Genomic DNA, 16,418 nt, shown 5'->3' with positions numbered 1-16,418 from the left:
AGAGAAATCAGCGAGAAACAAATAAGGACAAACAAGTATGTAAGAAAATGAGTGCATTTTTATAAAGAAATGAAAAGCTGTTTGGTATTGTAAAAAAAAGAGAGAGAGAGAGAGAATAAAGAGAAAGAAATGTTTTTTTTTTTCTGTATATTTGATTAGAAAGTGAAAAGAAAGAAAACAATGCTTTTGTTTAACAGATTTTTTTAAAAAAAGATAAGATTAAATGAAAAAAGTATCAAATTTAGTAAAAAATACAAATAATACTTTTTTTTTTATCAAGACTAAATTTTATCAATTTATATGTTGAATTTAAAGTTTTCATAAAGGGTAATAAGTTTTAAAAAATTCATGTAACTCAAAATGTAATTAATACTTTATCATCTCAATTTATTTTAACGGACCATGTCTTATTTAACATATAAGTAAATATCTACTATCATTAGATTAAATATTTAGTTTAATTTTTATATACATTATTGTTTTAAAAATTTTATATTGCCAACTTATTAAAAATTATCAGTTGATTTTTTTAGATAAAAAATTATCGTTAATATAACTATTTAAAATAATTATGATAAAAATCAATAAATTTATTTTACATGTTTTTTACTTTGGACCTCAATTCCCCCACATGATTGTTTCATAATCTTTAATGGTCACCAACATCAATTCTCCCTGGTTGGAGAAAACTGAAAAGTGCTCAATTTACACATATTCTTTTGATACGATACTAAAAGTTTATAATACTAAAAGTTAGATCTTTTGATACATGCGTATTTTTAAAAATAGTTTACATTTTAAATTTATCAAATATTAGAATAAACCAACGGTTAAGATTTCATAAATTTCATGCGGTTGCAACGGTTTAGTCCAAATCATGATTCCAATAAAATATTTGTTGATTTAATAGTAAAAGTCTGAGTAAATACTATATGAAATTGTAATATAAAAAGATTTTATAATATCATTTAATTTTATTTAATAATATATTAAATTTATTAATTTTTAATAATAATTATCTTAAAAATTATATCAATAATAATTTGAGATTTGAATTTTTGTTGCAAAAGCAACATGCTATGATGTGAGCATGCATATCCAAGCCACAAAGCCTTATAGAAGGATCACTAGTGGAGCTCAACTGCATTAATTGAATAGAGGCAGGAGACAACCCACTTTGTGCTACAATATTAATAATGTCTTTATTTATTTATTTATTTATTTATCATGGGGTGAGAAAGAGAAGGGTAGGAACAGAGCGACACGTGTTAGATGGGAGTATTCTTATGGGACGATTTGTTATGGCCACGATGAGAGACCATGTTTTTGGTCCACTTCATTGTTGATAAATTTGTGGCATAATCGAAATGTATCGATTTAGTTTTTTTTATAAAAATTAAAAATTAATAAAACACTAATATTTTTTATGAAAAATAAAAAAAACTAAAATAATATATTTCAAAAACATAAAGAAGTAGAATCAAATTATGAAAATAAAATAATTATAAAACATAATGGATAAAAAATAATATTAAACCTATATATTATCAAGAAAAGAACCTTAATTTTCGTATTGCCTCACTCAGTTAGTCACGACTCACGACTCACAACCTCACCCTCTTAATTCAATGCCTCTCACTCACGACTCACGAGGACCTCACCTTTTCAGTTCAATGCCTCTCCCTCCTTCACGGCCTCATCCTTTGATAATTATTTTGAAGTTCTTTGCTTTAGGAAACAAGTGACAACAGTGAAGTTATTGATGAGGAAATTATTAACAATTGAAGACTTATGTAATTTAGATTTGCGGAATTTATCGAACTATGTATTTTCAATTTTTTTGGACTTATGATTTTCTTTGGACTTAAATCACCTTTTTTATTTTTTATTTTGAAGTATTCATGAATACTTGTAGGTATAAAAAAAAAAATCTATAGAAATTTTCCAAATGGATACCCGACGGATAATGAACGGGCAGTGTACACAAGTTTTTTTCAACATAGTCCTTATCCGTGTTCAACCCAAACCATTGTCATTTCTACTGGTTCGGTTCGGTTTTATTTAGGCCAGTTTCACATTTTAGTGGGGAGGAAATTTCATCTATTAAAACTTTAAACCATTCTATGCACATAATAATTAATAACTTCCAACCTTTTCATTTAAAAGTGATTTTCCCCCCTTCAAGATTGAATCCAAATGCATTGCAAACCTGTCTTTAAAGCACCAATCCAAAAACACGTCAAATATTAAGATAAAACGTGTTTTAAGTCTATTAATTTTCAGTCAAAATTGATATTAATCCTTATATTTTGAAAAATAATGATTTTAGTCATTGTCTTTTTCATAATTAGTAAATTGATCTCTCATCCTTGTATCCTAAATTTCATTAAAAAAATAAAAGCATTATTTTAAAATGAAAGAATTAAAAATAATTTTACAAAAAAATAAGAAACCTAAAACATATTATACTCTAAATTTTACAATCTTGAATCTTTAAAAGATACCTGAAACTTGCTTTAAGGAAAATCTCAAATTATTCTATTGAGAAGGCTACGAGAACCAACTTCATTATAAATAATGGTAGTTATTCATTTCATTAAATATTACCCCCTTCGGTACTATTTATAAAACTCAATTATCTAATTTATTAATATTAAGAAAATAGTTAATTTAGTTTATAACAATAAATATTTCTTGAATTTTTTTTCTTTAAATCTATCATTATCATCAATACTCACTTTTCTCTATCTATAATTGTTTGTCATTACAATTACAAGCTCTTTTTAATTAGGTATATTTTAATAAAAAAATAATTAATAAATAAACATTATAGAAGAAATCTTATAAAAAATAATAGTCATATTTTTAATTTGAGTCTTATAAATAAACCCAAATCTGATATTCAGTCCTATATATAAGAAACATATAAATAAATCATCAAAATTAAGAAAAATGAGTATTTTCTTGCTTTGGACCAACTCGGCCTTAATCAAGGAAAGTGGTTATATTCCTTTAAAAGAAGGACAGTGGTTATATTAGTTATTTTTAATTAATACTAACATAACATAAATTTAAATTGTATTCCAAAAATGTATTTGGTTTAAGTGATTGATTATATAATGACATTACTGATAATCGGATGAAAATTTTTAATTATTAAGAATAAGTTATATTATTAATAGCTCATTAAATAGATTCATTTCATAAAAAATGATTGATATCTTATTAATAGAGCTTACAGTAAATTAATAAAATAAGGTGATAAAAGAAAACTAACCATTAATAATTTAAAATTGGTTATATTTCATATAATTAGGAAAAAAAATATCACTATTTGTTTCTTATAATAAAGGACCGAAGGTAATATTTGATTAATAGTTCAAATAGTTTGCACTGCAAATTAAATTAAATATCATCTTAAATAACTGCTAGTTTTTTTTTTCTTTTATTAAAGTAATGTTTGGACCAACTTTTAAAAAAACACATTGTTTGATACTAATTTTATTTCTTTTTCCACATTAACTAGTCCACGAGAAAGCGAAAGAGACTAAAAATAAGTAGTACAACTTATTTTTAAAAACTAATTCACTTGACATTTTTAAAAGCTAATGCAAAGTCCTTAGTTTGTTTTTAAAGATTTTTACTCTATTTTAAGGCTTTTATTTTGAACTTTCTTTAAAGCAAGCTTTAGCGATAAAAAAGCTAGAATAACAGGGTATTTGTTTAGGGAAAGAAAAGCCAGCTGAGAAATAAAATGCTTCAGCACTGTCACTTTAACACAATGCATGTGCTCCGACATAATCCACAAAGGCTTCTTAGTTCGCCCAATACATCATGTCATACGTGTGAAACTTTACATCCGTGAAATCAAGAACTTGAAAGATCAAAATCCTTCTACTTCAACTATAGACAGAATGCCCCTACATGAAATCACAGAAAAAATAGAAGACCAACTTGAAATAGCTGTAACACCCAACACTAAGGTTTACAAAGCGAGAAACAAATTTTCCACTCATACAGCACATAAATGTAACGCTTGATGAGTCCTCATGCGAGAGCACCCACAATCCTGATTGTTCTTCAGGGATAGGACTGGTCAGCAGATATGAACAATTTTTTGTAAAGATTTTTGCTTTATTTTTTCTTTCTGGCTTTGCTGCATACAACCTGCCAAAATTGCATTCCAGAATACAGGAAGAGTGACGTTAACAATGAGAGTAATAAAAAGTCAACAGCTATTCAGCTAATACTCGTTTCGGCAAACTGCTGGATATAGACTATCAGCTAATACTCTATGCATTATTCAACAGCAGAAACTGAATTTAGAACTTCAACAAGATGCAGAATCAAGATCTATGAATGGAACGATATTTATTTACAAAGATGTGCTTAGCGGGAGTCCCACCCCCACCCCAAGTTTGGTTTTGGGGTTACATCTTTTTATAACTAGTACTACCACCATATATAATATAACTGAACTTCATTCAAATCATTTCGGATTCTTAGGTTCATGATGACTTCTGGTGTATATGTACCAATGACTCGGAACTTTAACATCCAAGAGTGAGAGACTAACATCTGTTGGCTAAATGTCTTTTCCAACCACTAGAGATGGCCTACCACATAATATTAGAAGTATGTTGGTGATTACAAGATATACCATTTGTGATGCCTTTTGACCTCTAACATCTTAAAAATTCATAAGAATATAAATTATAAAGTGGGCAAATAGTATTTCATACAGGGGATAAAATTTCTATTTTACCCAAAGCCAAAAGTACCTGTACATAATGAGCACAATCATAAGCTATTGAGCACTTGGTGCATCTCTCATGCTTAAATTCAGACTGTTGCGCATAGTTCTCCTACCAATTCCAGCGTTGCCTTTTTGCATCATGGCAGCAAATTCACCATAATCAATCCTTCCATCCTAAAACAGAAGATATAAACATAATCATGAAGCATAATTACACTAGAAGATAGTCCAGAAACTTAATTCAATTCATTAATGATATGCGACATAGAATCATGTTTGTCAAATTATTAGAATTCAGGCATTTGATATTTAAAGCGTATTTATATTAAAGGCTAGATAAGTTTTGATTAATTAATTGTTTTTCACAATCTTTGATCAGAAAACGTTTAATGGATAGATCAAACATAGGTCCTAACTTTCTAATGGATAATTTTGCATGGTGCCAAACCCTATCATCCAGATAGGAACCTGAAAACATATTGCAGGAAAACATCTAAAATTCCCTTTTCTGCCGCTGATATCAACATATCATTCTTACATTCTCAGATAGTAATTCATACAAGAATAGAGAAGAAAAGCCTCGGGAAACAGAAAAAGAAATGTAGAGATACTACAAGAAGAACATCGGGCTTGCTACCTCCCATCCCAAACCTCACTCACAATTTGCCTCTATTTCCCCACTCCTCTCTTCTCTCTCTCTCCCTCCTTCCCATTCCCATTAACCAAATCTGTTTCCTGCCCCCACTTGCCAAGTGGGCAGGTTATCACAATGCACCCTCATCATGTGCTGATCACAATTCCCAATTCCCTCACAGGATGCCCTCAACAGCCACTAATTTTTGGTTGCTATTCCTTTCCTTGCTACTGTACACTAACACAATCACATATAGTCACATTACATACTTAAAATTATGGTTAAAAGAAAGGCTTGAAGACCATGTGCTATCACAAGTGCAGTAACAGATGAACTCTAACAACACACTCTTTTCAGAAAACATTTTATTATTGAATGAATTTCATGTAGGTCACTAAATAAAGAATAGTCAAACTATTTAGTGGATCTCACAAGAAATTCACCCAATTATAGAAAGTATATTGTAAAGAGTAAATTGCTAGACTTTCTCAGTAGTAATATTAGTTTACACAAAAAAAACATGATTATGATAATTAACTGCATAATTATTGTAGCAAATAATGCAACTAATTAGTACAACAGCAGAACATCATAATTTTGTTTTGGGGTTTTGGTAGAGGGGTGGGGGGAGGCTGGTGATGCCAAGTGTTACTTCAAATACTATACCCACGGAGTTATATTTGCAAGGTCATAGTCAATTGCAGCAGCTAAGCAATTTTGACAATAATAGTTATCCAGAACTAGTTATTGTCAAACATTTTACCAAATTTGACTATCACAACATAGTCCCAATAACAAAATATTCATAAACAATTAACATATCCCTAGTGTTTTGAATATAAACTAATTACTACTCCCTCTGGTCTATATAAGACACTTTGGATTTGCTGACCAAAAAAATAAGACACTTTGGACATAATCACATAAACCAATAAAAATAGTTAATGCAGTTGATTTTATTATTTTTTTTAAAAATGTTACTAATGCACCAATTTTACCCTTATTAATAATCATTAACTTGTTATGGGCGACGTGAAAACATTAAAATCTAAGAGTATTATGCACCACTATCAATAAAAAGCACAAATATTTAGCATAATTAACAAGGGCAAGTAGTTGAAAAAACATTAAAATGCCTTATAAAAAGGACCATCAATTCCTTCTAAATGGTGTCTTATAATAAGGACCAGAGGAAGTATCATTTTTCCATTTCTTTTTTTGAAGATTTTACGAAACTATATAGTTTATATGGAAATTATTATATTCTATCTAGGACACTGTATATGCATTTCGAAAAGAGACATACAAGCATCCCTTAGTAGGCAAAAAAATTAAAATATTTTTTTAATGGCTACCACCTACCAGAAAAATGTACATGTAATATATGTTGATATTTTTATTAATTGGAACTCAGAGGTAGTTAAGGATCTTATCTCCTTGCAGAATTAACATGTTAGATAACAAAATTCTGGTAGCTATGAAACGAAACTCCAGTTAATGCAGGATAAACGCAAATTAATATTGCTTACAACATGTAAGCATTATTTAACCAAAGAACATTTTAGATTTCAAACTAAAAACCAATTTAGGTTATTGCAGTAAGATTACAGAAAAATTGAAGACTAAAAGTGCAGTCTTTTAAGGAGGATATATATAATACAATACTGTAAGATCTTCTAACAGCCTACAAGGATTTCCTATGTGAATGTATAGCACAGGTTAAACAACTTACATTATCTTGATCAACTTCTCTAATGATGTCTTCAAGAAAAGCGTCAGTCATGTTTTGTTCTGCACAAGCTTGTTGAAGTTCATCAACTGTAATGTACCCACTACCATCCTTGTCAAAATATTGGAATGCTGCAATGAGATGTTCTTCACGCTCTAGTTTGTTGAGATGAACTGTTGCAGCAATAAACTCCCCATAGTCTATGGTTCCACTTTTGTCCACATCAGCCTGAAACAGCTCAAACATTTTAGCTGTGAATGGAACATGTTCAAAGATTATATAAGGCGAATACAAGATGCGGCTCAAAAGAAAAGTGGAATCATTTTTTTTTATCAGCAAAGAAAAGTGGAATCATGTTCGTAAAAGATGACTGAATAGTCCCAGGTTTTCTACAGTAGCATAACAATTTAAATATGCTTCACTAATGTGATGCCTAATGTCAAGCCCAGGCTTTCGCATATAAGGAAATTTATAATATTATATTTAAAAATAATAACTAAATAAAAATGTAAGTACAAACACGAAATACAAAAAAGAAACTTTTCGCAGAACCAACAACCTACCGCTTCCATAAGATCACGTATTTCTATATCCTTAAGGGTAGACCCATATCTTCTTAGACCAGCTTTGAGTTCATCGAAAGTGATTGCACCACTGTTATCAGTATCCATAGCCTGAAACATTTCTCTCAAACCGGCAATCTCCTCTTCGGATAGACTTTCAGCAATCACCTAAAAAATTAGTATAATAAGCAATTATAACTACAGTTACATAGTTTCAGACAAACAAAAGGATAATAGATGAAGGAGAAGTGAAAACAAAGAGTAAGTGTGGAAGCCCAATAAAGTGAGGTTTATTTGGCATCCAAGTGCTTGACTCCACAAAGACAACAATAGCACTTTACATATCATGTATGGAATCCATTATCTTTTTCATACATAATCTATATTTATTCATCAATTAGCTTCACTTACTCGCAGAGCCATCTTCTTTAGCTTATTCATAGCAGAAAACTGTTTGAGACGAGAAAGAACAGCAGGGTCCAGTGACCTGTCAGGGGCAACTCCATTTTCACATATCCAAGGATGACCTAAACAGGCAAATGACACAAGTAACATTATCAGACAACACATTGCAATGCAATATTTTGAATATTTACAAAATTTAATCCTTAAGGAGGTTAAGCTGAAATTTGCTTTTGAGGAAACATCAACATCCAGCTAACTATTAATTTAGATAGGACTATTTCTTCCTGGGTGAGTCTGCTATAGATGTGGCAACGCCAGTGAGACTTTAATCACCTATTGCATCTTTAGTAATGAAGATAACTTTGAAAGTATGAGTAGCACAGGCAAAACAACTATGCCTTTGATATGAGGGTGGTCTTTGCTCATAGTAAGTATAGTAAAAAAAGGATAAACATACATAACACTTGATGAGCAGTCAACCGTTCTGAAGGCCGAGAACACAGCATCTTTCTAATCAGATCTTTTGCACTGTCAGATATTAGAGGCCAAGGATCTGAGTCAAAATCTATAAGTCCCTTCAATACTGCATCAAATATACCCTGCTGGGTCTCTGGACTCCAAAATGGCAAAACTTTCAGTGGTGACACAGATGAAGGACGGGAAATCAAAAGAGTGTTGGCAGTAAGATATACCTGCCCAAAATGGCGGCACTCCACTAAGCAATATGTACAGTATGACACCCGCTGTCCACACATCTGCTTCAGGCCCATAATGTTTGAGGAGAACCTCAGGAGCAACATAGTATGGGCTGCCGACTACATCAGTGAAAACTTGACCTGAGGCAAAGGTTAAATGAAGATTTAAACAACACTAATTAGTATTAAATGGTGTTCCCACCCTAAAAATCCTAATGGGAATACAAATGTATTTCAATAAAATATAGTAATGTTGTTCTAAAAAAAAGATATAGGATATTTGTTACCTACCGGGTTTGAAGAAAACGGAGAGGCCAAAGTCAATGGCTTTAAGAGAGAAATCATCATCTTTGTTGACCAAGAGAAAGTTTTCAGGCTTGAGATCTCTATGCATGACCCCAAGGGAATGGCAAGCCTCAACAACACCAACAATAATTTTGGTCAAGTCAGCGGCCTTCCTCTCGGTATAGTGGCCCCTCTGGATGATGCGATCAAACAACTCACCCCCGGAACAAAGCTCCATGACAATATGAACATAGAGTGGATCCTCATAAGCACCCTTGATGGTGACAATGTTCTTGTGACCAGCTAAATGATGCATTATCTGAATTTCCCTCCTAACGTCCTCAACGTCCTCCTTGGAAATCAACTTCCTTTTGGAGATGGATTTGCAGGCATATTCAATGGAGGTAGCATTCTCGGTGCATAAATAAGTGGTACCAAATTGGCCCTGTCCCAATTTACGGCCAAGAGTGTATAGATCACGAATGTTGGGAGTCTTATGGCCCAAGACATAATAGGCTTGGTTGTCGAGGCCGCGGCGCATGATGGACTCTCTCTTGGCGTTGAAGGGAAGATAGTTGTTGTTGTTGTAGTTTTCTGCAGATTGCTTGGTAGAGGGGTGGTCGGAGGAGGGATCAGAATGGGTGGTGGTGGGCTTTGAATGGTCTTCGGGCTGGCTCAAGCCCTGAGAATATTTACCTTTCAAAGATCCGCGGCAAGTGTTGCCCATCAAACAAACCAATTTATATTATATATTCATCCAACGAGCTCCTCTCATCAGCTTCTTTCTTCCCCTCTGCTGCGCTCACCTTACAAACATATCAATCAACAAAATTATTCATTTCTTTCGTCTAATCTAATCTTTTAACACCCAGCCAGCCAGCAGAAAAGAATACAATAATAAACAATTACTACGAAATAAGCGAGCGTACCAGAACCAAGTGAACAGCGAATGAATGGAAAGAGGATAATTATTTGCTTTCTTCTCCGACAGATCTCCACAAAATTAGTTTCGAAAAATATTTCTATTTTATTTTTCTGGTTAATTTTAGGATGATTAATTGGTGATGGTATTGCATTTTTGTATTGGCTCCTCTCCTGCCGAGAAACATCGGAGGTCAGTGCTGACCAGCTACGCCCACTTCTCTCTCTGTGGAATTTTCAATTAAATATATCACGCGGCTTTCTTTTTCACTTCGGTTCAATTCAATGCATCGGAGATCAAAGGGGCCCAAAGCCCAAATCAAAAACAAAGCTAAAGACCAAACTACCTTTTGCATCACTATTTTATTAACTACACCGTCCATCTAAAAATTCTAAATTTCATTTCCAAAAATACCTATGAGTATTTCAAAAGGTCAAAAACCATTTAATTGTTCTTAAACAAATGAAATTTGTTTGAGAATTCAATGGTGGCGATGGTGCTCATGCCATCAAGAAATTTTTGGTGAAGGATGGTTATTGTAATACTCATGTATATTTGGGAAATAACATTCACATAATTTAAATATATTGTTTAGCTAGTTAAAAAAAGTATTAATAATACATCTAATGGCAATGTAAAATATCGTCTCAAACACATTTTTGAATCCCGAGTTATGACCTAAACAAGGATTAAATGTCAAAAAACATAAAAATAAAAAATTAACCAAGATTTGTATTAAAGTCCAATTCAATTCAGACATACAAAACTCGGTTATAATACTAATATTAGGCACAATAAATAAACATCCAATAAAGTCAAGTACAAAGCTATAATAAGTGTCTCAAAATTGATTGATCAAATTCCCTCACACCTTAGCTTTTACACTCTTGGAAAAATACTATATAGAAACCCAAGGTGTATACAAAATTAGTTGTCATTTTTTCATTGAATATTGAGAACATAAATTAGCAAGCAATATGTAACATTCAAAATACCAAGGGTTAATCATGTCAATCACAAATGAAAATCCTTAACATCCAAGACAACTAAGAAAAATCACATTAAACTAAAAGGGTGAATCACAGGTGACAAAAATCTCACAAGATATGCTTTTCAAATCTAAAGTGTTTAAGCTTGTGTTTAAACTAAAAAAACATCATGAAAGTTAGCATTACCATAGGTTTCAGAAAACCTCTAATTTCCATACTTAAAGGACTTGCACATAAAGATCAAACAGACTTTATTAGAATTATAATGTGGCCAATGTAAAGGCAAGGTATAAAAAGAGACACTGAGCTATAAAACTAGAGAGAAAAGAGGATACATAAGGAATAAGCTATAAATAACCTAGAGAATCAAATAGCAAAAAATACAATTCAACTTACCTTTGTATTTTCCAAATTTCCTTAAATTTTGTTACCTTATTTTTTTCCATCATAAATATTTTATTGTGTTTTCTATTTCTTTATTCCTTTATTTTGTTTCTTTATTTACTTTTCCTTTTTTAATACTTTTACCAATTTTGCCAAATGCCACCAACTAAACTTATGTTAAACAAGATATTTAAGTTAATTTTCAACTTTTTTCATTAGTTGAAACGTTTATTTGATTGTTCAATAAATAATTTTTTTAATAATTTAGCTTCTAATTTCTAGTTTTTTATAATATTTTTTTTCTTTTTATCTTTAATATATTTATCAAATTTTTTACTTATTCAATTTTAAATAAATCATAATTTTATTATTTTTCAGTTATTTTATACTTTTTTAGCTATTTTAATGACTATTTTTTTATCAAATACTTATAAATTAATAAACTAATTTTTTAACTTTTAAGATAACTTTTCAATTTCTAATTTCAACTTCTAATTAACTATTCAAGTAATTTGATCCAAGATAACCTTACATCAACCTACAAATATTTGTCAAACAAGTACAAAATGGAAGAGAGAGAACATCAACATATCCCATGAATTCAGCCAATTTTTGTTTTTTAAAATTGACATTTAATTAATAAAATATTAAAATGCGTTTCGTAACTGGTAGTGGTTCCTACCGTCATCTTTGACATGTAATGTAAGCAAACTCCGATGAGATTGCAAAGAAAAAGGGAGGCACGGTAGTCATTCATTCACTTATTTCTGTTTCTATTGTACCTTAGCCTAGCCGGCATCGCTTACATAATTTTTCTTGTCTTGTCTTGTTTTGTAGAGTTGTAAGTTGTACTTGTAGTAGTATATACTAATAGTAATATTATGCTGATAGCTACGCCCAGTATCAGTTGAGTGAATAATTTTAGAGCTAGCTGAGCTCACTCTCCTGACCTGGCCCCCAACTTTATTTGCTATACTTTTGTTCCATGTCCTTTTATGCATTTATATTATATTATACTTGAAAGTTGAAACATCCAACTCAAACTGACACTCCAGGGTGATTTTATTAGGATATGAAGATGGCTTTACGTTCTGGATCCGATCTGTGAATCTCTTATATATTACTTGCTCTTACAGTAGCTGCTGCCTGCTGATTCATTGGCATCAAACATGAGCGGAGCTGGAGCTGTTCTTGTTGCTGTGGCTGCTGCTATCGGCAACTTGCTGCAAGGATGGGATAATGCCACCATTGCAGGTCATTTTTTTATTTATTTATTTGTTCAGCCAATATTTAAGATAACATTCAATAACACTAGTCTAATTGGCTTTCTATGCTATACTATGCAGGATCTATTTTGTACATAAAGAGGGAGTTTAATCTTCAAAGTGAACCCACAATAGAAGGTCTAATTGTGGCCATGTCACTTATTGGAGCCACTGTCGTTACCACATGCTCTGGACCCTTATCAGACTTTCTAGGCCGACGTCCTATGTTGATCATTTCCTCTGTCCTTTATTTTGCTAGTTCTCTGGTCATGCTATGGTCTCCAAATGTTTATATTCTCCTCTTTGCAAGGCTTTTAGATGGATTAGGCATTGGTTTGGCAGTCACCTTGGTACCTCTTTACATATCAGAGACAGCTCCACCCGAGATCAGGGGATTACTAAATACTCTTCCGCAGTTCACTGGTTCTGCTGGAATGTTCTTTTCCTACTGTATGGTCTTTGCTATGTCACTCACCAAGGCCCCAAATTGGAGACTCATGTTGGGTGTTCTTTCAATTCCCTCTCTCATTTATTTTGCACTCACGCTATTCTTCTTGCCTGAATCTCCAAGATGGCTTGTCAGCAAAGGCCGGATGCTAGAGGCCAAGAAGGTTTTGCAACGACTTCGCGGCAGACAAGATGTCGCTGGTTAGTCATGCACTTATTTGATTTGAATTTGATCACTTGCTATTGAATTGGATGGTAATTGTTCTTGGCTTGGCTATGATCAGGTGAGATGGCTTTACTAGTTGAGGGTCTTGGAGTTGGGCGTGATACCGCTATAGAAGAGTACATAATTGGTCCAGCGGTCAATGAATTCAGTGAGGCAGAGCAGATCAAATTGTATGGGACAGCAGAAGGTGTATCCTGGATTGCTAAACCAGTCACTGGACAAAGTTCCATTGGTCTTGTATCTCGGAAGGGAAGCATGGCAAATCAAAGTGGTCTAGTGGACCCTCTAGTGAAACTCTTTGGTAGTGTCCATGAGAAGCTCCCAGAAACAGGAAGCATGCGAAGCGCACTTTTTCCACATTTTGGAAGCATGTTTAGTGTTGGGGGAAATCAACCTAGGAATGAAGATTGGGATGAAGAAAGCATAGCCAGAGATGGAGAGGGAGATGATTATGTATCTGATGCCAACGAGGATTCCGATGACAATTTGCAGAGTCCATTAATCTCACGTCAAGCAACAAGTGTGGATAGGGACATGCCTGCTCCTGGCCAGGGAAGCAGCATGATTGGTGGTGGATGGCAGCTAGCATGGAAATGGTCTGAAACAGAAGGTGTTTTCAAGAGAATATATTTACACCAAGAAGGTGGTCCAACTGGATCTAGTAGACGTGGGTCTCTCATTTCACTTCCAGGTGGTGATGGTGATGGTGAGATTGTCCAGGTTGCCGCTCTAGTGAGTCAGTCAGCCCTTTACAACAAGGAGCTTATGCATCAGCAGCCAGTTGGACCAGCCATGATTCATCCATCCCAAACATCTGCAAAAGGGCCAAGTTGGAGTGACCTTTTTGAGCCTGGAGTGAAGCATGCACTGATTGTGGGGGTGGGGATTCAAATTCTTCAACAGGTAATTACATTTTTTGAAACTTCTGTTCATCTAACTTTGATAAAATTGTCAGAAAACTATTTAGACATTTTAGGATAGATTTTTAAAATCTCAACTCATTCAGTAGGTGATTGATTCACTAAACAATCATTGAACATCATTAACCAATTGTACCTAGTAAAAAGCTATGTCTGATTGTCATCTAAATCCTCTTTAAACATTACAGTTCTCTGGTATAAATGGGGTGCTCTACTATACACCTCAAATTCTTGAGCAGGCAGGTGTTGGGTATCTTCTTTCAAACCTGGGCCTCGGTTCTACTTCTGCATCTTTTCTTATTAGCAGTGTGACAACCTTGTTGATGTTACCCTGTATAGCTGTGGCCATGAGACTCATGGATATATCTGGCAGAAGGTATGCATCTTTCATTTATAAGTTTTTGTTGGCATCTACTTAAATAGTAAGATTTGTTTCATTAGGTGGATGTATCCGGGAGATGATTTTCTCATGGGCATACTGTTTCTATTGCATAATTTCCCTGTATGTTCTTTGCTAGAATATTTTGCAATTTAGGGTGGTATTTCAATAACAATTGGGGTTTGAAATTACTACTATTGCAAACTGCTCTCAAACTAAAGGAAAATGACATCAAACAGTGATAAGATCAACGATTCTATATGGCAGTAAATGTTGGGTAATGATGTTTCAACATGAGCAGAAAGTAAGTGTATTGTAGATGAGATTGCTGAGGTGAATGAGCTGACAAAGAAAGGAAGAGATTAGGAATGTTTTGATATCCAAGGGAATGTTGAAGTTAGCATCTATAGATAGGATAATGGAAACTCGTCTTGTTTGTGCGAAGATCAATGAAGGATCCAATGAGAAAAGTTGATCGGATTGAAGTGCTCTAATTAAAAGACAAAGTAAAACTTAGGAAAACATTAGGAGAAGCCATTAGAAAAAAGGGAGTTTGCTCTATTTTTCTTTTTTCTTTTTTTTTTTAGCTTTGGTTTTTAATTTAGCTCAGTGGTGTTGAATGATCCATGTTTATTGACTCCACCCAGTGAATATGACTTGGTTGTGGTGGAGACGGTGTTTTGTTTTGTTTTCTGTTTATAAGTTCCTATATTAAAGTATTTGAGATAATTCTGGAAATTGTTACCATTATAATTTGGAAAACGTTTGAAGATTCAGAACTTAAATATATAATATTTGTGACTTGTGACTTATCTTCTCTTTGTGTTTCTTTTTTTAACCCCTTATTGTAGTGTATATATTTCTTCATTACTTGTTTCTGTTCATTCAATCTGCAGTACTCATTGGTGACATTTTCTATTTTATTTATTCAGAACCTTGCTGCTGACTACAATCCCCGTCTTGATAGTATCACTTCTCATATTAGTAATAGGGAGTCTTGTGGAATTGGACAGTACTATAAATGCTTTTATCTCAACTTCGAGTGTTATTGTCTACTTCTGTTGTTTCGTCATGGGCTTTGGGCCAATTCCTAATATCCTTTGTTCAGAGATCTTCCCTACTCGAGTTCGTGGTCTATGCATAGCTATATGTGCTCTTACATTTTGGATATGTGACATCATAGTCACCTACACGCTCCCAGTTATGCTTAATTCTGTGGGCCTTGGTGGTGTCTTTGGTATGTATGCGGTTGTGTGCATCATAGCTTGGGTGTTTGTCTTCTTAAAAGTTCCAGAAACCAAGGGCATGCCACTGGAAGTTATCATTGAGTTCTTCTCTGTCGGGGCAAAGCAAGCTCAAGTTGCCAACAATATTAATACCTGAGTTTACATACGACCCATTGGATTTTTTTCAATATAAAATTATTTTGAATCTATGAATATCTTGTTTTTTTCCTCTTTAGGCACCTTCATCGTGGGTTGGGATTTGGGATTGAGAAATGAGAAAGTCCAAGGAAACTCGTTAGTCAATAAAATTAGAAGCATCTATAATATTCGAATTTGATTTCATAACCCTTATTTCTTGACTTTATTAAATGATATTTGCTTTTTAATAAAATACTACTACTTACTTTATTCCTTACCACTAGTGTAAAATATTATAAAGAAAAGATTAAAAAATACATTTATTTGAAGAAATTAAAATATATTTTATAAAATTATAGTTTTTTTTTAAAGTTAAGTTATAGACATTTATAATGTCATAGGAAATAAAGCGAGGGTTTATATATAGAAATTAGAAAAACGTTCATTTTTTAACT

General features: G+C 32.8%; 2 protein-coding genes across 4 annotated transcripts; one reads left to right on the top strand and one right to left on the bottom strand.

Moving 5' to 3' along the window:
• Positions 1 to 3,743: 3,743 nt before the first annotated feature.
• Positions 3,744 to 10,246, bottom strand: LOC100812316 (calcium-dependent protein kinase 26). 2 transcript variants are annotated; one of them, XM_003519648.5, is made up of 9 exons: positions 9,997 to 10,246; positions 9,074 to 9,873; positions 8,780 to 8,923; positions 8,545 to 8,697; positions 8,094 to 8,209; positions 7,683 to 7,850; positions 7,123 to 7,347; positions 4,782 to 4,930; positions 3,744 to 4,167 (listed from the first exon to the last, which is right to left on the bottom strand). In XM_003519648.5, exons 2-8 carry the CDS (start codon positions 9,792 to 9,794, stop codon positions 4,808 to 4,810), a joined length of 1,650 nt encoding a protein of 549 aa, XP_003519696.2. In that variant the 5' UTR covers positions 9,795 to 9,873; positions 9,997 to 10,246; the 3' UTR covers positions 3,744 to 4,167; positions 4,782 to 4,807. The 2 variants fall into 2 exon arrangements, with proteins under 2 accessions (XP_003519696.2, XP_006575764.1); XM_006575701.4 differs by having other exon boundaries at positions 9,074 to 9,863; positions 9,997 to 10,237.
• Positions 10,247 to 12,059: 1,813 nt separating this feature from the next.
• On the top strand, positions 12,060 to 16,032 carry LOC100794216 (monosaccharide-sensing protein 2). 2 transcript variants are annotated; one of them, XM_006575702.4, is made up of 6 exons: positions 12,060 to 12,107; positions 12,432 to 12,616; positions 12,709 to 13,275; positions 13,359 to 14,203; positions 14,409 to 14,596; positions 15,532 to 16,032. In XM_006575702.4, the coding sequence occupies exons 2-6, from the start codon at positions 12,532 to 12,534 to the stop codon at positions 15,980 to 15,982; spliced, it is 2,136 nt and encodes a 711-aa protein (XP_006575765.1). In that variant the 5' UTR covers positions 12,060 to 12,107; positions 12,432 to 12,531; the 3' UTR covers positions 15,983 to 16,032. The 2 variants fall into 2 exon arrangements, with proteins under 2 accessions (XP_006575765.1, XP_003518591.1); XM_003518543.5 differs by lacking the exon at positions 12,060 to 12,107 and having other exon boundaries at positions 12,124 to 12,616.
• Positions 16,033 to 16,418: the final 386 nt, after the last annotated feature.

This window comes from Glycine max, chromosome 2 (assembly GCF_000004515.6).
Source record: "Glycine max cultivar Williams 82 chromosome 2, Glycine_max_v4.0, whole genome shotgun sequence".
Lineage (NCBI taxonomy): Eukaryota > Viridiplantae > Streptophyta > Magnoliopsida > Fabales > Fabaceae > Glycine > Glycine max.
This window is presented reverse-complemented; position numbering and strand designations above follow the sequence as displayed.

Bases quoted from the DNA above. Each gene is read 5' to 3' on its own strand.
- LOC100812316 (XM_003519648.5), bottom strand. From the start codon at position 9,794: ATGGGCAACACTTGCCGCGGATCTTTGAAAGGTAAATATTCTCAGGGC. The intron at 7,348-7,682 runs GTAGGTTGTTGG...GAGCTGTTTCAG, and splicing joins TACGTGATCTTATGGAAGCG to GCTGATGTGGACAAAAGTGG. The intron at 4,931-7,122 runs GTAAGTTGTTTA...CTTCTGTTTTAG, and splicing joins GAGAAGTTGATCAAGATAAT to GATGGAAGGATTGATTATGG.
- LOC100794216 (XM_006575702.4), top strand. From the start codon at position 12,532: ATGAGCGGAGCTGGAGCTGTTCTTGTTGCTGTGGCTGCTGCTATCGGC. The intron at 14,204-14,408 runs GTAATTACATTT...TAAACATTACAG, and splicing joins GGATTCAAATTCTTCAACAG to TTCTCTGGTATAAATGGGGT. The intron at 14,597-15,531 runs GTATGCATCTTT...TTATTTATTCAG, and splicing joins ATGGATATATCTGGCAGAAG to AACCTTGCTGCTGACTACAA.